At 44.6% G+C, this 25773-nt stretch overlaps 3 protein-coding genes across 4 annotated transcripts; 2 read left to right on the top strand and 1 right to left on the bottom strand.

Moving 5' to 3' along the window:
- Positions 1-473: 473 nt before the first annotated feature.
- LOC142890917 (uncharacterized) lies at positions 474-6150 on the top strand. Its single transcript, XM_076030246.1, has 7 exons — positions 474-634; positions 1368-1475; positions 1609-1665; positions 1761-1919; positions 2019-2178; positions 2565-2665; positions 3505-6150. The coding sequence occupies exons 1-7, from the start codon at positions 623-625 to the stop codon at positions 3667-3669; spliced, it is 762 nt and encodes a 253-aa protein (XP_075886361.1). The 5' UTR covers positions 474-622; the 3' UTR covers positions 3670-6150.
- A 401-nt stretch (positions 6151-6551) lies between these two features.
- Positions 6552-11294, top strand: LOC142890915 (uncharacterized). Its single transcript, XM_076030242.1, has 7 exons — positions 6552-6746; positions 7455-7654; positions 7894-7986; positions 8077-8169; positions 8318-8428; positions 8634-8757; positions 8843-11294. Exons 1-7 carry the CDS (start codon positions 6713-6715, stop codon positions 10552-10554), a joined length of 2367 nt encoding a protein of 788 aa, XP_075886357.1. The 5' UTR covers positions 6552-6712; the 3' UTR covers positions 10555-11294.
- A 1128-nt stretch (positions 11295-12422) lies between these two features.
- On the bottom strand, positions 12423-25662 carry LOC142890911 (high affinity choline transporter 1-like). Of its 2 annotated transcripts, XM_076030237.1 has the most exons (9): positions 25200-25662; positions 15001-15193; positions 14771-14884; positions 14522-14677; positions 14269-14417; positions 13984-14127; positions 13762-13915; positions 13442-13659; positions 12423-13086 (listed from the first exon to the last, which is right to left on the bottom strand). In XM_076030237.1, exons 2-9 carry the CDS (start codon positions 15182-15184, stop codon positions 12508-12510), a joined length of 1698 nt encoding a protein of 565 aa, XP_075886352.1. In that variant the 5' UTR covers positions 15185-15193; positions 25200-25662; the 3' UTR covers positions 12423-12507. The 2 variants fall into 2 exon arrangements, with proteins under 2 accessions (XP_075886352.1, XP_075886353.1); XM_076030238.1 differs by lacking the exon at positions 25200-25662 and having other exon boundaries at positions 15001-15438.
- Between the last annotated feature and the right edge of the window lie 111 nt (positions 25663-25773).

Below are 25773 nucleotides of genomic sequence, written 5' to 3'. Positions count from 1 at the left end.
TGATCCTGGAATTTTTCTTCTCGTGCAGGATCTTTTAAGATGCTCAGTAACTGAACTAGATTACAATAAAGAAAAAAAAACAAACAAGATTTAAAAAAAAAAAAAATTAAATACAATTTTAAAAGGTCATGGTTGAGCATTTTTTGCTTCAACAATGAAAAGTCGAAAACCGCCTCATTTTTCACTTTCTGAATAGCAGCTTGGAGCGACAACCTCGCCGTGTTCTGAGCCAAAACACTGAGAGAAACAAGCGCCCACTTTTGCCTGACAAACAAAATTGATCCGTGGGAGTTTTTATGGAAGCGACACTGAGACGGCGTCAGCATGCGTGCGTGTGCGTCTTTCCGTCCGTCCGTGTGCGTGCGTGCGTGTTTGTGTGTGTGTGTGACACAGTGACTCAGCCTGTAGGCGGCCTCTCCAGCACGTCAAAAGACTCCGCCAGTCTGGAGTGTGAGCAGACCGCCGGCCCTTCCTCAAGTTTCACTACACGCTTGGATATCAACAAACACACACACACACGCGCGCGCGCACACACACAGGGATGCACGATGAGCTCTGCCTTTGAACGGGAAAGATTTCATTTCACGCACGGCGTTTGAGCAACCACAGATTTCTGCTCCATATGAGGAAGAAAGTGAGTATTGAGATTTTTATTTTTTATTTTTGTACTTATTTATTCTAATCCAGTGCTGCGTGTTTAGAGATTAACTTGATGTGCTCCTGCAGTTTAATTCTCACGTGTGTTTCTGCCTTCTAAACGGTTTTCTCTTGCATTTCATCGTCCTTTTCTTCCTTCATTTCTGCAAGAGAAAGAAAGCATGGTCCCAGCGCAAATTCTAATTGTCTTCAGCGTACAAGTGCTTTTCCCTAAAGCCCAGCCATAATTAAAGGAGCGTCTCGGTCACACACACTGTGTAATGGTTGCATGAAGGCATGTTGGTGTGTGCACGATGGTCTGCAGTGGCTTTTCCTCTTCAGGAGTGAGGGAAGTGGCGTGAAAGCTCAGCAGCCCTCTGCCATCGCTCAATATATTGACAAGTGTTCTCCCGGGGGTCCGGCTGCACATCCACTTAAGTCACTGCCCGATTACTATTTGATGAGAATTGGAAATTCCTGGTGTAGCCGACACTTTGAGCGTGCCACGCGTCGGCAACTTTGGAGAATGTCCATCATCGACTGCGGCTCACTGAGGCATTTTCACTTTGTTGTAAAGTGTAAAAAGAAAAAGTATATATTTTATTGCTGCTGCATGAACGTGGTTGCTTTACACGTGTGAACTGTGATGATGCTGAAAAGTGAACTGTTTTAACTCCATGCTGTTGGCTCACACCAAGGCGACTTTTACATCATCTCTTTTGTCCCGGCAGATCTTGAAAGCACCTTGTCTGCTCTTGAGTCTGTTCACAAGTTTAAATCTGTGCTCCGGGAAATATATGACACCCATCACAGATGATGTGAGCAGGCTGTCGCTGCTGGTGGGTTTACAGAGGAATTTTCTTTTCTTAAATTCACTCTCAAATATCACTGTAATCTTTAGATCAGCCGTCACGTGCTGCAAAAAAATAAAAGATTTTTTTTTGGGGGGGGGGATTTTTTTTTCCCATGCAGAAGCAGAACATCCCATCGGATTATGAGATTCCAGTTAGCTACATTCCCAAAGAAGTGGTAAGTGAGTTACACTCAAAAGTCCATACACTGTGATTTAATATGTCAAATAAGATCTGTTTTATAGCCTTGACCTGCTTTGTTTCTTCCCGCAGGCTGGCACGTGCTGGGTGGTGCTGAATATCTACCCTCTGGAGCAAAGTCTGCGGAAGCTGGCCGGCATGTTTGGCTCCATCTCCTCCAACAGGGAGCACATAGTTGTCTTCATCACCATGCTGAAGAGTTTGCGTTTCACCTTCGACCACGAAGAGCTGGTGAGTGTCTTTTCCAGCAAAGGTACGGCTGCTATTTCCCACACGCGAATTGCATCATTGATTTACCTCTGCGCCGCTTGCTGTTGACTGATCGCCCAGGAAACAGCCATGCAAGTCTTCCAGTGTCACTACCGCGAGGGGAGCTTGATGTCGGGTCTCTACTTTGACCACATCAAGGACGTCCTGCACGCCGCCTCGCAAGGAACATCTGGCTTCTCCTGCAAGCCGCCGCCGTGCCTTAATCTACAAAACTCACCGGGTACGTCGTTTATTTTGAATTTATGCATTTCTGATGGTCGGCCCGAAAGAGTAAAGCAGCTTAGTGGCCTGTTAGTGGTGCAGGTATTGATTTGAATTTGAGGGCCGCGGGGGGGAGAACAGGAATCAGATATGCGTGCGTGAACGCACAACAAACACGGGGTGATGAAAGAAGCTGCGTGATTAAAAGGTGCATTAGAAGCGGGTTTAATCAAGGCACACTGCTGGGCATCTCAAAGAGGGAGCAATTGATTGAGTCTTAGGGAGGTGGCTTCGGCTGACATCACAGTGTGTTATGTCAGAGGAGCTGGGGGTATGCCTGCTATCAGATTTCTTGAGGTCCCACTGTAACATGTACATTTTCCAATAAAAATGTTCCCGCTTCAGGAGGCCAGGAGGAGGGTCGAGAGCACAGCCTGTCAAAGAGGGCGCCCTTGCTTCTCGCTTTCATCCCCTTCGCAGCCTGCGTCGTCCTCCTGCTGTGGCTGGTGAGTAAAGTGGCCCGATGGAGTGAATGAGGAACAGGCAGAGCCTTGAAGACGTGTCATTGTGTCAAAAATCCTATCCGATGACTTCTCTAGCAAAATCAAGCATTAACTTATCAGATTTATTTCAATGATTTTTCTTGTATGTGTTCTTGTAAATTTGTTCTAGGACATGAATATGGTTGTATAAGTCGCGACAGCATTAAGCTTCCTTTTGTGGCAAGGTGCATTGCTGCATTTACTCGTGGCGGGCTATCTATCAACTATCTGTCGTGCTGAATCAAAAAAGCCTGCCAAAGCCGTCAAATGATGCCTTTGGAGACGTATTTTTGTTCTTTTTATGCTAAAATGGTGCCCAGGCAGAAAAATCTCAGTCACTTCCATCAAACCAGGAAGTACTTCATTCCTGGTTCCTGGACAAACAAACCACAATGGGATTATTCTGGGAATCCACTGCAATTTCAAGAAATTTTTTTTAAAATTTCTTCTAATTGGAGATTTTCAAGATGGCTGAGCTAGATTTTAAATGTTGTAAAATCTGAATATCTAACTGCCAGGAAAGGTTAAAATATTTAAAAAAGTAAATAGATCCTTTTCCACCCAGCTACTATCTACTATTTCCTGTGAGGTTTTGTCATCTTACTTATGTGCCCTTCCAGGAAGCTTATTTTTGAAGTGTTCTCAGCTGCTCATCAAATATTTAATGGTACTTAAGGCCCCCCTCATTACCTAACTTTAATGACGTCCGCTTAGGGAGACCTGTCATTTGTCATTTTGTCCCATGACAGCGGGACAAAGCGATATTTGGGTGTGATTTTACATGTTCATTTTTATACTCCTAGGTGAAATCTCGAAGGCTTTTGCCAGGCGGTAACACTGAAAACGGCCAAATGCAGCCCTCTGACGCGATCCCAACCGTGTCTATCTCCATCCCACTCCAAACACTCGCCCACGCCGCTGACACCCAGCCAGAGCGAGAGGCCATCTCTGAACACGAGAGTGGATGAAGCATGACTAATAGAGGCGGCGAGGAAAAGCTGAACAGCAGCGCAGCCGCTCCAGGTTGTTCTGTTTTTTTTGTGAAAGCCTGTCGGATGAAAATGAAAAAAAAAAACAAAAAACAAGTTTGGTTGGATTCCCTCCGTCTGCTTTCACTCACCCGAGTGCATGGAGCTGAGCCAAGAGACAACCCACCTGCTGTGAAGACAGGCTTTTCATCAAAATTTCCCAAAAAGCCTTATTTGGGTCAAGAGGAAGTTCTTATTACACTGCGGCTGGTGAAAGAGACGTGTCAATGACGGTTGTTGTCTTGTCTTTGCCAGTATTAGGCAGCATCTGGTATCGACTCTGTATTTTTTTTTTCAACAAGTGCAATTTTTTTCACCTTGGTCTGAGCTGGGTCAAACATTCTGGAGGATACCGTACCGCTCCTCTGTCCTCGCTCCGGCTGGCTGATCCTCTTTTTTTCTGGCTTTTTTTTTTTTTTTTTTTTTTTTTGTTAAACTTAACTAAGAGACAAGTGCATTCCTATCAACATTGCCCTGAGTGAAGCTTTTGAAAAACATCAGAAAACGGAACGAGACGGAAATTAGAAGAAGCCGCATTTGATCTTGGGATGCCTGTTGACATTGTTCTGAACTGTGATCCGCCGCAGCTCGCTGCTCGCAAACAACGCGCCGGGCAGTTCAACAAGTGTCCCACTCTGTGTGTCAAAGATCTGACCAGATGGCCGATAGCCACGGCCAAGAGGCACTTTTGAATTCGGTCATTGTGTTTCAAAGCTGTTGCCCAGTGATCTATAGCAGCGGCGGCTGCTGCTGCTGCTCCTGCTCCTGCTGCTGCTGGGCCTCGGCAAGTGCGTTAGTTTGCAATGCCTCATTCACTGAGTCAATCATGTGCAGTCATAAGGACATGACTCCCCTAACTGCATGTGTCAGAGAGAGAGACTGGACAGACAGGACGAGGGGAAAGTAAGGGGGACGAGGATGGATAGACGGACGGACAGATGAGCTCAGTGAGGAGCATAAGGGGGGCTTGTTCTCGTCACAAAAGGACTGGCCGTAGGCTGGAGGAAATACCAGTTACAAACACGACTGATGTCGGCAGATCCCTATGAATCAGCGGGCCAAGAATCTTTCCAGACCGCAGGCTAAGTAGCCTCATCCACGCAGGATTGTTAGTATTCCAATCACAATTTTCTGAATCCGAATGATTTACCTATAAGCACATCGATAAAGTACTGACAGACAAATATGTGGGTGGGGAGGGGGTTACTGTCTTTCTGTTTACAAAGTTACAAAGTTATTTTCAAATTAGTTTTTGTTGTTTTGTGTTTTTGTTTTTTTTGCTGATCTGTATTTGAGTTTAATGTAAAGTGTTTAAGTTATTTCTTTAAAGAAAAAGTGATCCATGTGTTTAAAGTTGTTTTTTATGTTCAAAATAAATTGCAAATAGACCAATAGAAGCCATGCGTCTATAGACGATATTCTGTGAAAATGCATTTATGATCATTGCAAAAGATGTCCGCAGAGACAGGTAATGCAGCTGGACGCTGCAAGTTGTTTAGGTAGGCAGTGTGCATACACTTCATTATTTTCAAGGCCGTAAAATCACTTCTGTTCTAAGTTAGTTTTTCTGCATTAATCTGGCTTGGCCTAACCGAAAATGTATTTTGCATTTTGCATCTAGATTTTTTTTTTTTTTTTAATTGTACTTCCTATAAAGTGACTAAAAACTGAAACGTTTTTGAGTGATTATATGAATTCTTAGACTGCTACATCAAGATAAAACATGTGACTTATTCTCTCATTCAGTCTAGCTTTGTGTTATTTGTGCTCTCACATCAGTACTGTAACATCAAACCTTTAATTCACATAGTTAGGTTGCACCTCCAAAGAACAAATATCAGCAGTGACTAAAATTTAGTCATATTTTTAATTTTGCATATCTACTATAATAATATATAACTATATAACTATAATTGTTATACCTTGCATTAAAATAAAGTACATTTGTGATTCAAACTGTCGAAATACAGCAGCATTTGTACTTGTGGTACAACAGGAAACATGCTGCTTTCAAGATGGATCCTGCTTTCAGTTTCTATCAACTGTCCCATGACAGAAAAAAAAAAAAAACTTTACAGGTGGAATAAGTGGAATTATTAAATTATACCTTAGTCTCCTTCAAACAAGGTAAACTGTTTGGATGTAACTGAATTGAAAGCCTTTAAACTTCACTCCATAGTGGTCCCTCCCTCTCCTTTGAAATCTGCTTCCTTCCAAGGAGATGCAGGGCTGGAGTCTGTCCAAGTATCATCACCACGAGCGCCCTCCTGTGGCCTGCTTTGCCTATCACCGCAGATACCACGATCCGAACAAACATAAAAAGATGCTGATGTCTTTTTGACGCTACAACCAATTAATCACAGCCATTTATGAATATTGCTCAGTTATCCCAACTGTGGATCGTTTTCATCTAATTTGATCTTTTTCTGAAGCACATGGCCTCTTACTCAACATTTGTTACTATTTAGTGAAACATATAATATGATTTTATTAATTGTAGTAAATCTTAGCTTTGAGGCATGGCAGTTGGGGTAAATATTGATTAAGTTATTAAGGGACAAGAGTGTCCTGATTTCAAACTGAGCCCTGAACGCCTTCAATTTAGAGAAAAGGGGATGGAAGCTTCAGCTGCAGGCAGAAATTGCATCAAAAGTGCTTCCACACATCTACTGGGTCTACCAAGTTTTTTGACGTAATAAATGGCAACGTGTTGTTGTATCCAGACACAAAATAATTCCACAATTTATTCGAAACGCACACGTTTTCACGTTGCACACGATGTTTTTGTGCTCTTATTTTATAAAGTGACATCCGGCGGAAGCGCACGGACTTTTGTTTTGGAAAGCCGCTGTACCGCGGCCGCCATTATTCTTCCTGGCTTGACGTTCGGAATAAAGGCGCTCAAACTCTTTTAATAGTGGGTTTGGATGCCGCGTCGGCTACCTAAATTTGATTCGCGACGCATGAATTAGCGGCGCTGAAAATGCACCGGATGGAGAAGCGAGCGGACGCCGCGGGTGAGCTGCTAGGCTAGGCTAACGTTAGCAAGCTAACGGTGGTTACCGCCGCCAAAAATGAGACGTGGTTGTCAAAACTGCCTTGTGTGCTGTGCGAGTGGGAGCAGGAGTGTTGATATATTTTTTTTTTATGGCGAGGCATGGATGACGGCTTGGAATGTATTCGCAGCTTCTCGGCGACTGTACATCTGCGAAGGGGGATAATTTTCAAACGCGACCACATCCTGTCCTCCGGATGTCCTCTGTCGTTGCACAGTTCTCAAGACTCTAGTCGGATTAGGTGCCTTTCAAAGAAGCCAATCAAGCACCGGCGCTTAAACCGCCTGTTGACTTGGAATCTGATTTCACATGGCATCTGTCGCTCGTCTCACTGACGGGATGCACAAATTTCATCTTGCACACATTGTAGCTGCCGAAAAGACAGCATGCCAAGCACCGCAGCGCCCCCAGCTGCAGCTTTGTGGCTGCGCTACTTGCTTGGGCGGGATGCGAGACACGGACCACCACCAAATAACTATTATTTTATTCCAATTTTTCATTCTGTAAATGTGTTGTGTGTTAAGAGGTGTTTTATATCTTTTGTATTTGATATCTGAATTTAACTTATGTGTGCTACATATAAAACAAAAACAACATTTCTTTCTTTTGTGATTGCATAATGACGATAAAGATCTTTAATCTTGAGTCTGTGCACCTGTTGTCACACAGGCGTCCTTCCCCTGGCCTCCCTCCGCTTGATGGCCTCCCCCTTGCAGCTGACCTACTCGTACATATGGCAGGTCATACGGCAGAAAAACGTGAAGCTGTACAGCAGAGTGGAGGAGTTTGTCACGATGGTGACACAGACGGTTCCTGAGCTCATGAGCTTCAAGCAGACGGCGCAGCTCCTCTTGGGCCTGAGAGCAAGGGTGAGAAGAAGTCAAACTGTGCGATCAGCTGATATTGGAATTTCCAATTCTACACCAACGCTCAGCACCTTCTTATGGCTTTTATTCTGATGGATTTTTTTGGTTTTGGTTACTAATAATCCTTCTGAAAATGCATGGTTACTTGTTTTCTGATGCGAGACAAATATGACAGATTAGAAGCAAACATTTAGATTTTGTGGTAGTTTTCAGCTTTTTGCTGTTGTTTTGTTTTTCTCCAGATCATCTTGGATTTGCTTCACAAAGAGGGGCTGCCAGATTCCAGAGCCATTCAAACCCTCATAAACAGACTGAAAGTCTCTGCAACCGCACTGGTAAGAGTGGGAAGCGTTTGAAGACCGAGCCCTTTTGTTAATTCAGTACCCGTTACAGTATACTTTTTTTTGTGTCTGTGTGTATGACAGAAGGACGCCGAGGTCGAGAAATCTCAAACCAACTTTATGGTGCTGGTCCAGAACCTGCTGAAAAACCCTGCAGAGAGGAAACTTTTCTTTAAGGTGCGTGCTGCTCCCTCGAGAAGAGAACAGAAGTCATGATGAAATGTGTCCCTTGGGCTGCGGGTTCGAGCTTGTGTGTCGACGAGGCAAATTGTGAGACACCTGATGATTTCACAGTAATGTGTTTCTCCCCCCCCCCCGGCAACAGGAAGTCTTTCCTGTTCAGTATGGCATCAAGTTCGATACAGCACTGCAGGCCCTGACTGCAGGTCTGGTATGCAAGATGGAGCAGCTTCTTCCTGTTCCCAATCTCTCACAGGTGTGCATTAGTGAAACTTTGTTATGGTAAAAAAAAAATTTATCCTGAAAGTGATGTTACCTTTTGATGCTGATTGCAAATAACATTTTTTATTATTACTATTTTTTTCACAGATTGTTGCAAAAATAAAGCCATTGAATTAATTTATTCTAATGATATTTAACTGTGTGTGATTTTTTTTTTTTTTTCTTCCCTGCCCTCTCAGCTTGGCGCCATGATCTCCACGGAGCCCGCTGTTCTGGAGGCATGCGGCGGTTTGATCCCAGATCCTAGGGACCTAAAGACTCTTCTTCTCCACCAGCAGGCCAAGGGACACCTGGGCGTCAAAGGTATGGTTTTAAACAAAGGAAGGAAAAGAAAATAATAATAAAACGGCCGAAAATGAATTTGACGTCACTCCCTTTAATTGTGCAGCGACCGTTTCATCGTCGGTGGGCGACTGCGTGCTTTCCTCACTCGCTTACCGGCCCAAACCGGTTGAACCGCCCACACCACCCAAACCCCCAAAGCCGGTAGAGATCCCCCCGAAAGACACGAGCCTGGACTCCCTCAGTGATGCCGAAGACTTGGGGGCGGTCTCAGACGACTCCGACAGCACCGCCGCCGCCGGCGCACAGCCGAGCAAGCCGAGCGAGCTGAGCGAGCCGAGCGGCGTCAAAATGGGCGACGGCGGCGCGGCCCAGGAAAAGAACGTCGCTGCTCCGACTGCGGTGGAGATCGCAGAGCCGGACCAGCCGCAGCCGCAGCCGCATGAAGAGTCGTCGGCGACTCTGGAAAGCGGGGAAAAGCCCGACGCCGCAGCAGTGGAAAAAACAGACGCCCAGCAAGAGGTGTCCTTGAAATCCATCCCGTTTAGGGTGGTTCAGGTTCCTCCCAAAACGCCCCCCGGCTCTCAGAACGCCGCCGCCGCCGCCGGTGTGCCAAAGGACGGACAGAACCCCAAGACCCATCGGGTCACCCTGCACCAGTGGGTGTCGCAGATCGCCACCAACTCCATTTCACTGCCGGCGCTGCCGCCCCTGCCGCCGCCCCGGCTGAGCCCGGACGAGGACGTGCGGCCGAGCATCCGGCGCAAGAAGCAGATCCGGCCGCCGGCCGACCGCTTCACCTGCGGCGTGTGCGAGAAGAGCTTCCCGTACCAGTCCAAGCTGTCGGACCACGAGCGCATCCACACGGGCGAGAAGCCCTTCGTGTGCTCGGCGTGCAACAAGAGCTTCCGCACGCAGGCCTTCCTCAATAACCACCTGAAGACGCACAGCGCCGTGCGGCCCTACGCCTGCGGCCAGTGCGGCAAGTGCTTCGCCAAGCTGCAGACGCTCACCAAGCACATGCTGGCGCACAGCGGCCAGAAGCCCTTCTACTGCGAGATCTGCAACAAGGGCTTCACGCAGTCCACCTACTTCAAGCGGCACATGGAGTGCCACACCAGCCAGATGACCTTCCCGTGCAAGCACTGCAGCAAGAGCTTCCCCACGGCCTTCAAGCTGTCCAACCACGAGCGCTGGCACACCCGCGACCGGCCGCACATGTGCGAGCGCTGCGGCAAGAGGTTCCTGGTGCCCAGCCTGCTCAAGAGGCACATGGGCTACCACATCGGCGACCGGCAGTACCTGTGCTCGCAGTGCGGCAAGACCTTTGTCTACTTCTCGGACCTGAAGCGGCACCAGCAGGACCACGTGCCCAAGGCCAAGATCCCGTGTCCCGTCTGCCAGAAGAAGTTCTCCAGCAAGTACTGCCTGAGGGTCCACCTGAGGATCCACACCCGCGAGAGGCCCTACCGCTGCTCCATCTGCGAGAAGACCTTCACCCAGGTGGGGAACCTCAAGGTGCACATCCGGCTGCACACCAACGAGCGGCCGTTCAGCTGCGACGTGTGCGGAAAGACCTACAAGCTGGGCTCACACCTCAACGTGCACAAGAGGACCCACACGTGCAAGAAGCCGTGGACGTGCGAGACCTGCGGGAAGGGCTTCTCCGTGTCGGGGCTCCTCAAGAAGCACGAGCAGCTGCACCTGAGGGACGCCAACCCCGAGTTTGTGGCCAAGCGGCGGCACAGGGGCAAGCACAAGAAGCACTCCCTGAAGAGGAAGTATGACGAGGAAGAGGAGGGGAGCGACGACTATTGAAGCCACGTGTTTTAGATGGTTTGAACAAGGGGGCTTTCTGGTTTCCATACCAGTGATGAAGGACAATTTTTTTTGTGTCAACTCTTTGAATCACCTGATGAAGGGGCATTCTTCTCCCTCCCTAAGGTTTTGTCTTTTGTGGTGATGGTGATCATGTTGAACAATTTAATTAGGACATTTATCACAAGCAAACAGCCTTGATTACATCTGTGATACTTGTGCATATAGATCACGGCGAGGTTACAGGCTGTCATGTTCTTACTTGCGTTTGACAAAAATCCATCTGATATGTTTCTGGGGTCATTTTTGGTCATAATACCTATTGCCAAAATATGATAGGTCCAAGTATGTTTTACAAGTTAAATTTTTTTTTTCTTTTTTTTTGGGGTGTGTGTGTTCGTGTAAGGAAAGGGATTCTTTCCTCTGTTAAATTGTCACTAGAAGAAAACGTTGGGTGTCTCCCTGAGGAGATGGTTGGGGAGGCCTTTACTTTGAAGCACGGTTACAGTTGAGGTTGACATGTAGCAGGCATAGAATTTTATTTGTAACCAATCATAAATTGTCAATGCACCACTGGGTGTCTAAATAACATAGATAAACCATAGGATAAAACTGTAGTGTGGACATAAATATGTGACAAGGTTTCTCCTCTCTTTCCCAGCCCTCCTGTCGTCATGTATATAACCTATAACCCTTTTTGATGCTTTGCAGTAAAAAAATAAATACAGTTTCAACTTACAGTGACTTGTTTTTGAGCTGCTTTATGTCCATAAATGTTATGTCTTGATGACTTCTGATTGCTTAATAATTAATTCTTAAGTGATTAATCAATCATTTAAATAATGAATAAATTGAATTGGTTGATTGATTTTATTTATTTTATATGCCTGTTCAATTATCCGGAAATAAACCACACAGGTACATACAGTATATGCAAACTCAACACAGAAAGGCCTACTGCACTACCGTCTTGCCCTGATTCCCTAATAATCAATTCATTAATTAAATGGCTGATTGATTAATCTATTTATTTATTTATCTTCTATACCCACTGGAGTGCCCTGAGAGACTGGCACAAGGAGCATATGCAAACTGTTAATCAATGAATTAACCAATTGATGAATAAATTGAATTTTTGCCACCTAAGACTGTACTAGGTAATTAAAAAATTAAAATTAAAAGGATACCCAACTGGAAAAGCAGACAAGAGGAAAACTTAAAAGAGCAAATCACAAAACATTTCCCCCATGATTACATCAGTCTTTCTAGTCCTTATGGATTTGCCGGGTTTCCACCGGTGTTCCCCGAGGCAATGATCCTCTTCTGCAATGACACTCAAGATGAGCACCATGATGGCCAGTCTTCATTACTTCAGCTAATGGTAGTTATTAGAATCCCCAGAGGATTTTGGTGGCCAAAAAAAGTCTCCCTGGATGTTTAATTGATGTTTCCTTGCGGCTGCTCTTGATGCAGGATGCAGGGGTCGGTGTCACAAGGCAACTTCAGAGCTTCAGTGACTTCACTCACACTGGTCAAGCAAACCACACTTGGTTCTAAATCATTCATTCATCTTCTTTACCCGCTTATTCCTATTCAGGGTCACGGGGGTCTGCTGGAGCCTCTCCCAGCTGTCTTAGGGCGAAGGCAGGGTGACACCCTGGACAAGTCGCCAGTTCATCGCAGGGCCACATAGAGACAAACAACCATTCACACTCACATGCACACCTACGGACAATTTAGAGTGTTCAATTGACCTCACTTGGTTCTCATTACGTTGAAATCAGTCTATTGTTTTCAGAAAACTCACTTTGACAAGCAGCAAAAGGCCATAAAATACTTTGGAATTAAACTTGGCACTAAAAATTCATTTCTGTCCAGATGCTCCATAGGTGGGTCGCGTTCCTTGACACAAATGATTTGGTCAAAGCAACGGCAAGTGAAAATTAAATTGGCTCAAAACTCAAAGTCAAAGCAGCTACAGTCGCAGTCTGCGTAGTAGGTTACTTCTGTGTTGCTTTCCTGGAGGGGCAGCTCAGACATCGCTACATTGAGTTTGTTCTCTTCCTCCATGACTGGTCCAAATGGTTCCAAGTGGTATATGTCTTGATGGTCAGCCGTGACCGTCCCTCTCTTATCACAGAGGCACTCAGCAAGGCGCGACGCCACCACAATATTGACAGTGGTGATCAGCATGATGGCGGTGCGGAAAGGGAACAAGTGTTGCCGCTGCCCGTCCTCCAGGATCTTGTCCCACGGGAGGTGCAGCACATTCGGTAGACCGATCATCGGCTCGCCAATCAGGATCCTCAGCAGCAGGGCCGAAGCGCAGCCGAAGCAGGCGCCGAATCTGTTCACCCTCTCTTGCAAGTAGAAGATGCATACCACCTGAGGCACCATCATGGAGTACAAGACGTCCAAGCTGACGATCCACAGCAGAGAAACGTAGTCTGTCGACATGGCCAGCCCCGTCGACAGCACGCCGCAAACCAGGACCGACACTTTGACCGCCAGGATGATGGCTTTCTCCGAGGCCTGCGAGAGTCAAGAATCAAGTCATTTTTCACTGTGTGCAGTAAATGCAGATTTTGTTGGATTCGGGATTCAAGCAAGGGACAGTCTTAAGTAAAGCTTTAACAGTTCAAATCAGATGCTTTTTAGGGTGAGAACCTGTAACGTCGTAAAAGACTGTTGCTGATTTTTTTTCTATCCATAGAAATTAGATAACTGACATAAAAAGTTAACGTTGGGCAATTTAGTTGAATAAGCTTTGCGCCTGATGCTGAGCTGTACTGTCATTACACACAGAAATGCATGACACTGGAGGGTCAGAATGGAGGGTTCGTGCTGAGACGCTGCCGGCTGACAAATGTCGTTATCCGAGCTGCACCTGTTTGCAGATGACGTTCTTGAAGAAATTTCTTCCCAGTTGTGAGGAGGCGGACAGAAGAGCAGAGTCCACTGATGACATCACGGCGGCGGCGAGGGCTCCCACTCCCACCATTGACACGTAGAACGGACAAAGATGCTGCAGGGCAATTGGCAAGATTATTCCTTCTTTGCCCTGTTCATAGGGGCTGGGAGACCCAAAGGTGGTTTGGTTCCAGTCTGGCAAATTGAAAGCAAATGTCGGTGAAAATGTGTCTGAAATGTGAAAAAATATAACAATAGTGGTGAATAAAAGGATGTTCAGTGATTGAGTCTTGGTACTTGTAGATGCAGCTACAGCTCCAACGATGGCTGACGGGAGGCCAAGGATTGGACACAATATTGCTCCAACGTAGCACGTGATCTTTGCCTGGGTGTCAGTGGCTGTGGACAGAACTCTCTGGTAGAACGCCTGGTAGCAGATCCCTCCAACGCCCTTTGAGGAAAATTGTGAAGTGAGAGCACTGGAAGTGCAAATATGCAGTCAAACGTTTAGTCCTTTACCAGGAGGAGTAACTCGTCGATCCAGCGTCCTACATCCTCCGTCTCCAACTTGCCGATCCACGGCTCCCGATGGATCTCAGTCACTGTGGCAACAGTGGCATTAGCAGAGGCGGGGCTCGTCAAAATAAAAGGCACACAAAACCACTGTGGAGAAGAAGAACAGGGAGAAGGAGGAAGTAAAGAAGTGCCAGTCCCAATAACAATAGACCAACAGACACAATAAATTAATAAATCTGCCACTTCTCTGATAAATGTGGGTAATTTGTCAAGACTTAATCTCTGTACCAGGCCAAAGAACATGAAGGAGAGCTGGATGACATCAGTGTAGGCCACAGAGTAGAGTCCTCCCATCAGCGTGTAGACGATCGCCACGGCAGCAGACACAACCACGGCCAGGTTTGAGGGGATTTCCATGACAACACTTATAGTCCCTCCTATTAAAATGAAACAAGTGGATGTGAAGAGTAGGATGGATGGATGGATGGACGGACGGATGGATGGATGGATGGATGGATGGAGAGCGAGAGAACTGACTTACCCAGAACACCGAGGATACACGCTATCCACATGAGGTCAGCGATGATGGAGGGGATGAAGATGATGGCAGCCACGGTGTTGCCGTACTTGTTCTGGAAAGGGTCCATGAGGGTCACGTAGTTCTTGGAGCGAATGGGTTTGACAAAGAAGAGCGCCCCTGGAGACAAACAACAACAAACAATAGCAGGTAGGAACATTTTAAAAACAAAAACAAAACTTGGAAACCATTTGCCCAAAATGCCCAACTTACCTAAGACCATGTTCATTGAGTAGCCAGCTGGAGCAGTGAGCCACACCAGGCCCTTGGTGGGATTGTACATAATTTCAGCACAGCTCAATATATAACCTCCTCCAACCCAAGTGGCTGTAAAATATTCAAACAAGTCACATTATTTCAAAGGTTTCATTGAAGGCCAGTAGTGCAATGATGATTTCTAAACATGACTATCCTTTTTTCTGCCCTTTCTTTTTTAGTTCTACCTGTCATCGTAAGGATGCTGACCCAGATGTTCAGGTTCCGCCCTCCAACCATTGTAACTTCGCTGGATCTCCCTGGGCATTTCCTCTCTTCCAGCTTGGCCTTCCTGGACGCCCAGATGCCGGTTGCCAGCACCGCCAGGTAAAACACTCCCATGCACAGCAGTCCCAGCCAGCTTGCTGCCATCTTGAGTATCTGCACGGAACAGAGAGTGAGGCTGAGGCAAATGTTAACGTTTGTCTCGTGAATGCAAAGAAATAAAAATCAATGTAAAAATGCCATCCTGTGAAGCATTCCCGTTACATACTGTGTGTCACAAACAGCGATGCAGAAACATTTCACGTTTGCTGTAAAACGAAAAAAAAAACAACAACACACAATCAAATGCACAGGCGGCCAGCTGCACACATGGCTGGTTTCCCACCGATTGCCCGATGACACCAGCTGCCAGCTAAGTACACCTTTTCCATTTGTCAGATTCAAAGTATTTGATTGGTCAAGACTTTATTCTTTATCTTTATTCTTTCTTACACATACATATATATATATATATATATATATATATATATATATATATATATATATATACACATACATATATATATACACATACATACATACATACATATATATATATATATATACATATATATATACACACATATATATATATATATATATATATATATATATATATAGATATAGATATATGAATATACATATGTGTGTGTCAATAACATATTTTTATAGTGCTCCTTAAGCTGTAAGAGGTTGTTTGTTTTATAAGTATAGTACATTGTTACCCTTAAAAGTTGCCATAGATTGTCTTTTACCTGACTTCCAAGGAGCCATAATGCATGTAATTCATTGATTGAGTTCACCTGGCTAACTGGGGACAGGGTGCAATTAATGCACCTGGTCAAAATTGAGGTGCTACTGTGCATCGGTGCAAATTAAAATCCTCTTTGAGCTGCACATCTGTTGGCCATTGTTGGAAAAACAAACCTATTACTTGAATAATTTTAATAACGTCATCATTTTAATGCCAAATCAGTTCCTGTCACCCCATTAATATCCCTGTAAAAGATAAACGCAATACCTGTTTTAACTGGTTGCACCTGCAGAAAATATCACAAAGAATTGGGCAGGAGTCTGAGCCGGTGATCCAGTTGTGTCAGTCCCAGCGTGTCTCCACCTGTGCTCCCCTCCAGTTCCTACTTCCTGTTCCCTCAAGATTAGAGGCCCTTCTGTGGCTGCTTTGGTCCAGTGGACTTTGGCTTGATTTGTTTGATTGTGCCAACACGGGCCGAAGCAAAGTCTTGTGGGCATGCGTGTGAACAAGTGAAGGAGGCAATAAATACAATAAGAAAACATGTTGACGCAGTGGTGTCTGGTGTGGGTTGGAATCCCCACTGAGCCAATATCTTTGCGTGTGGATTTTGCATGTTATTTAGGTGGGTGGGTCTCAGGACTAACTTGCTTTTTATTTTATTTTTTTTACAAGTTGCTCCCCAGTTAACAGTAGATGTCCCTCAGTGTGGTTGTGGTTAGTGATGTGTCGGTCGCGAACGAAACGGCTCTAAGAGCCGGCTCTTTGACGTGATTTGATTGCCGCGACTGGCGCGATATTATGATTTAGCGCACGTTACGCTCAACGTCAATCCGTGCGGCCGGTAAAAAAAAAAAGAAGAAAAAAAGGTGGTGTTGTCCCGGGTGTCCCAATTCTATCGCAAGCCGATCGATGCGGAGCTGATCGGAGCCGATTATCACCCGGGTCGCTTGCCGGGTTGTTTGACCCGTTTTGTTGCGCAACAGCGCGGCTCGGTGTGCAGATTCCACCGCCACGAAACTGCAGGCTTCAATTTACCGACGCCTTACACATGTGATGGCATGGAGACTGTGCATTGTAGCAACATCAGTCCCCTCAGAGAGAATCTTCTCCAAAACAGGGCAGATAATTACAGAGAAAGAAACATAAAAAGTTTAAAATTGTTAATAGTTATTTAAGTTCATTTGTAAATAGTTTAACATTTGTTTTTTGCACTTACTATCTTAGTTTTTATCACTCTAGAGTGTATAAATAAAGGTGTGTTTATATTATAAACATTGGATATAGTCCATGTTTCTTTTTTTACATTAGTAATTCATATTACGCATAATCTTTTATTACTGTTGGTAATAAATTATTTTAGGTACCAAAAAATTTGAAGAGACGTTTTTTAGGAGCCGAAAGAGCCGGCTCTTTTTAGTGAGCCGAGCCAAAAGAGCCGGTTCTCTAAAAAGAGCCGGAATGCCCATCACTAGTTGTGGTAGCAATGAGCTGCAAGCATTAGTCAACCACACCACAAAAAAAACGCTTGACTGAAAGTTGTGTTGTTTTCCGCGCGGGGTCCCAGTTATTGTAATTGGCTTTGGGGAAATGATGACTACATTGAAGGAAAAACGGGCCGGGGGACTTATTACTTCTGACTGTCTGGCACCATCAATTTTTCAGCTTCGGAAAGTTCATTTATCCAGGCGAATTTGCAATGTGATTTGACCAAGGTTCAAAACAACTCTGACGAGTCGGAAACCTTTGGAATCCAGCAGGATACTTTTCACAAATAATAATAAAAAAAAAACAACAACAATGAAATGTGATTTATTTTTTTATTTTTTTATTTTTTCACTCAGACGGCCGGTTTTCCACACAACAGCCGCGGTTTGTAGTGTCGCCCCAGACTCGCTGTGTGTCACTTCCACGCTGACACACCAGGCCGCTCACCGCACGTCTGCCCCTCTGACTCCCTCTGAACCCAGCCGCCCCCGAGCCGACGTCTGCACAAGCAGAATCACTGACTCACACCGAGCGTCCCAGGTCTCGCCCACTTGCTGCGGACTGTCAGTCGATTGTCCCGCGTGAGTCGGGTCACAGACCCCTCTGCCGAACAGAGCTGAATGGATAGAAGGACATATATGCTGATGCTATATGGGAAGCATAGATGACACGCCATGCTAGCGACTGGCAGCTGCGGGGTTTGAATTGATGGCATTGTATTGTCTTTTTTTGGGTGGGGGGGTTTCAGCTCAGTGCAGCGGCAGGATTATCTGTATTCTGTCAATTATAGCGGCATTTTTTGTGGCATATGTAATTTGACGACATAATCACTTTTTGTCCTATTTAAAATGAAGAGCCATGCGATGCTTGCTCCTTTTAAAAAAAAAAAAAAAAAAAAAAAAAAAAATGTCGCCTTTAAAGCAGCTCTAGGTAACTTTTGGACCATACATTTATGATTCCAAACTCTGTAAAGCGGTAGATAAACGATTAATAGGATCAATGGCAGCGAGAGGGGGGTTGTGCCGTCTTTAACTGCACTGCGTAACTTTCAAGCGAAGAAACCAATATGTTACAACAAATGTGACATATACTGTAGGTTAAAAATGAAATGCTTGTTTTCTTTTTTCCATCTGAAACAAGTGCCAGTAGAAAGAATAAGGAAATAGTGCCACGCGTTCACCGCTGCTTTCAGTTTTGGGTGGTGACTGAAAGGCATGTTAAGAGGTGTGATATGTGATGTGATATGTCGTATGTGTCTCTGCATGCCACAACAAGACACGTTTACACACATCGGAGAATGCATAACACTGTTTGAATCGTGGAACGTGAGACATTTTCAGCAACTCTCACACAAGAGTCTGGCAGGACCAGGAGCTGAATGATAACAAAAGGCTGTCCAATTATAAATAAACACGTTACATAGGCACTGAAAGTTGAAGAAAAGTGGGCTTCTTCTGCCAGTGTCTCGGCGGGGTGGGAATGGTTTGGCCTGAGCTGCAGCTGTCTCAAGTGTCACTAGCTTTAACCTTCTAGTTCTGACTTTAGCCCACATCGCCGAGCACCAGTTTCACTGGTTGCGTCGTGTAGATTTATTGCACCAGCCCCACACACTGGGATTCCTACAAGTTCGACTGATTCCACAGTTACTTTTAAGCCATTGTGTTCAGTGTCTGCTGTGGGACTTCATCATCTCAATGCTGTCACGGCGGCAAATTTTGTGACTGTCACACTTTTTGCAAAGCTATGTTGGTTGACACATTTTTAAATCAACGTGAAGCATCAAATTGCAAAAATTGAGATTAGATTTTTTAATTAAATGTAGACTACCAGTCAAAAGTTTGGTCACACCATATGAATTGAATGTCTTTTCTTTCATTCTCATGACTATTGACATTGCACTCTCTCACTGAAGGCATCAAAAGTACGTATGAACAAACGGAATCATGTAGGAAACAATAAAAGTGTAAAATCACATTTTATATTGAAATTCTTAAAAAAAAAAAAAAAAAAAGCCACCTTTCATAAAAAGCACATTTAGTTATTTAACATGTTTTTCTTTATTATTAATTATCTTCTTAATTATTTATTATATAATTATTTATCTTGCTCATATATTTGATGTCTTCAGCATCTTTCTGCAGTGTGGAAAGTTGTAAAGATTACAAAACAAATGCGTGAGCAGTGTCCAGTTGTGAGTGGAGTAGGCGGTCGTTAATGTGGACTGCGCTCGCATTCTGTTCGCACGTCCGTGACAAATGCGATTTTATGCGAAGCAAATACCCAAACCACCTCGCCGAGGTGGTTTGGGTATTCGGCTGACAAAACGGATTTGGACTGTTTGCACTTGGTTACTTTGTGAGTTTTTTGCCGATCGGAATACGAAAAAAGCATGAAATGACCAAGGCCTAACTTGCTCGTGATGGGAAACGTGACCATTGTTTTAGAATTAAGGCAATGGGGACCGCAGCGTTGCTCACTCACTAAAAAAATCTCAAAACACAAGGCTCAGAAACCGTAAGGGTGACAGACTTGAAATTGGAGTATGACATAGACAAGTTATCAATAACTTTGTAATAGAGGCTTTTGTTTTTTTTACTGCCCTCCAAAGTGGTAATACACTCAAAATCGACCACTAGCCAACTTTGAGACCCATTTTCACCCCCTCCCCATAGTCCAAAACTCCCCAAATTTGGCAAGCAGGTCTGACCTGCCCACAAATTTAATATATCAAAAAACTGTACAAATCTGACTGCAACTTCAATTGCGTTTGCACCCTCTGCGAAGATACCGTAAGTGCTTTCAGCTTGAAAATGGAGTATGACACAGACAAGACCTTCATGAAAAAATGTTGATCAAATAAGTTTTTGAGATCCCAACCATTTTCATTTTACGGCCGCTTAAAGTCACAGTACACTCAAAATCATCCCTCGGGAAACTAAAATGCCCTTAGCTTTGCCTAGGAACGTCAAATCGACGTGCAACAAAAACCCACACATTCCTCTCGTCAATCTCTACATCCCATACGCGCTAACATTTTTTGTCTGACAAACAGGAAGTGAGATATTTCAACTTGTTTGAAACCCCCCCCCAAAATCGGACTGTCCATTCACTCACTGGCCACACCTACACCGTTCTTGTCGATCTGGTTACACAGTTAGATTCCTGAAGACGCTAAACGATGATGCCAATATCTTTACTGTAAACGCAGAACTGGCCGAGTTAGAAGCGTTTGTTTTCCAGGTTTCAAAAACGGAGCTAACGTAAGCTTTTACTCTCGATCTCAGCTCAAAGTGCAGCCTGACCCCTACTTTACACCAGAAGCGTCTGCAGAGCGTCAGCAGAGCGTCCGCGTTGACGCAGTAAAACGCGGCCACTAAAGTCAATGAGCAGGCTCACACCAGGCGCAGAGCGTCCGCGTTTCACAATCGTCCCAGAAGCAGTAAAACGCGACCCGCTGGAAAAGAACGCCAGAATTTATTCTTTGACGCTTGCCGCATCCCTCCTGCGTCAATCGTAGCAGGTAGGATCGTTCAGACAGGAAGTCAATGATGTAAAAACACAGTGGATCCGGCTGATTTTCATCAAAACACACAATGTGCTGGATTTTGTATTTATATGTGCTGTACTTTACTGTGAAACATCAACGTGACGCATCGGCTTCAACGCTGTTCAGGTCAGCCGTCAAACAAAAACAGATTTCACTTTGAATCTCAAACTATGATGAACAAAATGCATCTATACTTTAAATACCTGCATTTTGTATGATGCCAGCAGTTCGGTTTATTATAATTTTCTTTTTTACACACATCGATACTTAACGTATCAATGTTTTGTTTCATTGTTGTTTTCTTTAAAAACACGCGAAAACTACCTGGGTTGTCGCGCGATCTTGCAATCCTCGCGTGAACCGATCGAGCCGCTGCACGAGACGCTCTGCTCGTAAAACGCGTCCTGTGGGAGAGGGTGCTGGAGCGTGAGCAGAGTGTCTACGGGGTCGCTCTGCAGCGATTAACAAGGGGGGAGAGAGGAGAAGGTGCTCCAACACACACACCCTGTGTCTCTGGCTCACTTGAACTTAAATGCATGATTTCATTTTGGTGCTTCCAGGCCAGAAGCAAGGATCTCTGTGGGGGAAACACATGACTCAGCTGCTGCAGTTCCCTCTGCCTTTTTATTTATTCCTCTTTTTTTTAGGCAACGCACACATAAATGGCTGCTGTTGCCATTTAGAAGGTGGTACAGCCATCATTCAAAAAACCCACGTGTTTGTCTCATCAAGGCCTATAATTTACATTCAACAGCCTTTCAAAAAAAAAAAACACTGTGCAAAAGGTGCATAATTTGCTCAGACATATGATTAGTAAGACCTCTTCAAGTTCTCATTTCACTCACTAAACATGCTTCAAAACTCATCGGGAGGCGTCGACAGGGAATGGCAAGGGTCGGCACAGGTCGACAAACATCAACAGGCATCGGCAAGGCCTGGCAGGATTCTGAAGGGGACTGTAGGTGTCGGAAGTGGTTGGCAGGTGTCGGGGGCACTGGCAGGTGTTGTCAGGATTCCGAAGGGGTCAACAGGTGTCAGGGGAGTTGGCAGGTGTCAGGGGTCATCGACAAGCATCGGCATCTGTCAAGGGGCATCAGCAGGTGTGGGGGGGATCAGCAGGCGGTGGTGGACGTCGTCGGCAGGCGGCCGCCACATAGGCTCTGTTCCGCAAATGCTGCTTGCAGCTTTAATTCATTGATTGAGTTCACCTGGCTAACTGGGGACAGGGTGCAATTAATGCACCTGGTCAAAATTGAGGTGCTAGTGTGCATCGGTGCAAATTAAAATCCTCTTTGAGCTGCACATCTGTTGGTCATTGTTGAAAAAACAGTCTTGTTTTTTTTTTTATCATATTACTTTAATAATTTTAATAACATGATCATTATTTTAATGCCAAACCAGTTCCTGTCACCCCATAAATATCAATGTGTGCATAGCCTTGTGGGCGTGCATGTTAACAAGTGAAGGAGGCAATACATAAAATACGAAAACACGTTTATGCAGTGGTGCAGCAGTTAGCGCTGTGGCCTCACAATGGGAAGGTTCTGGGTTCAAATCCCCCACCGAACCAATATCTTTGCATGTGGATTTTGCATGTTGTTTAGGTGGGTGGGTCTCAGTCGCAGCCGCTCAGGACTAACTTTTTTTTTTTTTTTTTTTTTTACAAGTTAACAGTAGATGTCCCTCAGTGTGGTTGTGGTAACAATGAGCTGCAAGCATCAGTCAACCACAGCACAAAAAAACGCTTGGGTTGTTTTCCAGGCGGGGTCCCAGTTATTGTAATTGGCTTTGGGGAAATGATGACTACCGTAATTTCCGGACTATAAACCGCTACTTTTTTCCCATGCTTTGAACCCTGCGGCTTATACAACGGTGCGGCTAATCTATGGTTTTTTACAGCTAACGGCCACTAGGGGACCTTCTCAACTATGCATTTTTGGGGAAAGAGCTCGGGAAAGAGTAAGACAGGCAGTTCGGGCGAACAACAAAAGCAAAAGTGGCAGTGGCGCCTCCAGAAATTTTTCATGGGGTGGCCAGATGGGGACACTTAAAATCTTGGGGTGGCACACCAAAACTAAAAGCCATAATTTCAGGATATCATTATACTGTTGTAGTAAACCAGCCAGTAGAAAACTATCAGAAAGACTTAAGGAAATGCCTAAAATGGTATTTAGTCCCTCTCAATAGTAATTATCAATTATAGCTGTAATAATAGCCTGTGGGTATTTCTATTCAGACAAATGAAGTTCAACTATCAATAAAGAAGCTTTAATTGATTATGTCATGATTTGTAATTTAATGGAAACACACTAAACAAAACATACATTTCTCCAGATGACGTTACTATCTAGCCTAGCCATCAATTTCATTATTGAGGCCAAACAGTCATAATTTCACCTGTCCAGGAACAGGTTGAGCAGTTGCTTTTGTTGAGTCCTGCCTGGCTTCTGGCTCTGTTATTGACGCTGGCTGTGTATCCTGCTCTGTATTTTCCTTTACTCCATCCTCCTCTTCCTCCTTCTCCTCCCCCTCCTCACTAAGCCTCTGTTGTTGCCTTGTCTCTTTCTCTCCTGTCCTAATACTCTTTTTAAAATAAGAAGAGATGTCTGTGGACTTTCTCTTCATTGTCTGAAAATGACTGACATAACATATACAATCAGCAGCGAACGTTAGCTACGTAACTCAGTTCTACATGTCAAAAACCCGTCAAAAAGCTGCTCTAACAGGTGCTGTAGAGGCACTATTTAGCACTTAAAAAGCACACGTTACGACGCATACTTCCCCCTCTTCTTTTACGAAAGAATATTTTGACTTTGACTTATTTTGACTTACTGAGGCCCGGCTCCGATCGGACCAGAGGGAGCCGAGCCGATCGGGGCGCTCCGGGTTGTTTGACGCGTTTTGACGCATCTTCTCTGTCTTCTCTCTTAACTCCATTTGAGATCATTTATCTGTGTAGATACAAGGTACATGGCTGTGCATTTGGGGTGAAATGCATTGTAGTAGGGTCGGTACCCTACTACAACCTGTACTGGCCAGTGGGGTGGCTAGTAAATTTATAGGGGGGGCCGTGGCCACCCCTGGCCACCCCCTGGTGGCGCCACTGAAAAGTGGAACCAAATACAGAACGAGTTTGCGCAAAGGAAATTTTCATGCACAACCCCTCATTGTGGAAAACAAACGAAGAATTGCATATGATGCAGCTTTTAAGTTAAAGGCAGTCGGTCTGGCTGTCAAAGAAGGAAGTAGAGAAATACTGATAATTTCTATATCACAAGAAAAGGGCGAACACAGAACAAGTCAATCAAATAATGTTTCTGAGCATTGTATATGTACACATTTTTCTCTCTCTCTCTCTCTCTCTCTCTCTCTCTCTCTCTCTCTCTCTCTCTCTCTCCCCCCCCTACATTTAGCTGGTGCCGCTTATATTTAGGTGCGCTTTATGGAAATGACGGTACATTGAAGGAGAAACGGGTCGGGGGACTTATTACTTCTGACTGTCTGGCACCATCAATTTTTCAGCTTCGGAAAGTTCATTTATCCAGGTATGTAATGTTATGTAATGTGATTTGACCAAGTCTAAATTTTGTACAAGGTTCAAAACAACCCTGACAAGTTGTAACCTTTGGAATCCAGCAGGATACTTTTCATAAATAATAATAAATAAATAAAAAAAACAACAACTGAGGTTTTCACTCAGCTGGCCAGTTTTCCACACAACAGCCATGATTTGTACCGTCGCCCCAATTTCGCTGTGTGTCACTTCCATGCTGATTTAAGACAGTCAGATCCACGCCCTGAAATGTTTTCTCTTAACAATGGAAGTTTTTCCCAGACGGGGGTAACAACTGCCAACTGTGTTTATCTCACCTTTTGTTATTTGTAATTAGAATAATAGATAATACAGTTGGGGTAGAGGACTGCAACCGTGACCACGAAATCCTCTTCCAAATGCTGCGCAATAATGCTGGACCACTTGTTCTGAATGCGTTGGCTCTGGGTAGAGACCCACCTCAGAACACACTCGACGCACTTGAATGGGCCACAAAAATAGAGCAGCAATCAAAAACGGCCTGAAGCGGCAACTCAACGGTTAGCCGAGGGAGACAGTAATGTCATCATTTGTGACTATTGTCATTGATCTGGCCATAAAAGGGCCTAGATTGAAATTCAGGAAAACAACTAATGAATCTGTGTGAAACCAATTCAAGAACTTCTCAAATCAGACAGGCAGAGGCACAATAGTGCCAACAGAGCCGTTCTGGTACTTACCGGGGAACAGCGAGGGTACTGTTTTGGGCATGGACATAATGCAATAAAATCAACACAAAACTCACCAAAACCAATGTGGCTTAGCTTCAATATGATCCCTGTCAGTTCCTGACCAGGTAGGTTCCCGTTCTCAAACTCAAAATCAACTTTTTGACTGCTTGTCAGTTTTCCCCAATTTCTTCTCTCCTCTGCTCCTCCCGTCTCTGAGCAGCGATGTCACAAAGGTGTTGCATCTTAAAGGGGCAGTGACATTAATTCTCTATCATATTTTTGATCTTTTAATATTAAATTGTTATTGTTGTAACATTTTTCCAATGTATGAATTAATTAACATTAAACTTTTTTTTTTACTTTTTAAACCTATTTATTCAACTTTATTTATTCCTATTTATGTCTATTTTAACATGGTTACAGAAGCATAAATGACACGTCATGCTAGCGACTGGCAGCAGCGGGTTTTGAATTGATGGCATTGTATTGTCTTTTTTTGGGGTGGTGGATTTCAGCTCAGAGCAGCGGCAGGATTATCTGTATTCTGTCAATTACAGTGGCATTATTTGTGGCATATGTAATTTGACGAGTTTTTGTCTTATTTAAAATAAAGTGCGTCGCAATGCCTGCCCATTAAAAGAAATATGC

The sequence above is a fragment of the Nelusetta ayraudi genome, unplaced genomic scaffold (genome assembly GCF_046127955.1).
Source record: "Nelusetta ayraudi isolate G7.1 ecotype Tasmania unplaced genomic scaffold, CSIRO-AGI_Nayr_v1 ptg000027l, whole genome shotgun sequence".
Classification (NCBI taxonomy): domain Eukaryota; kingdom Metazoa; phylum Chordata; class Actinopteri; order Tetraodontiformes; family Monacanthidae; genus Nelusetta; species Nelusetta ayraudi.
This window is presented reverse-complemented; position numbering and strand designations above follow the sequence as displayed.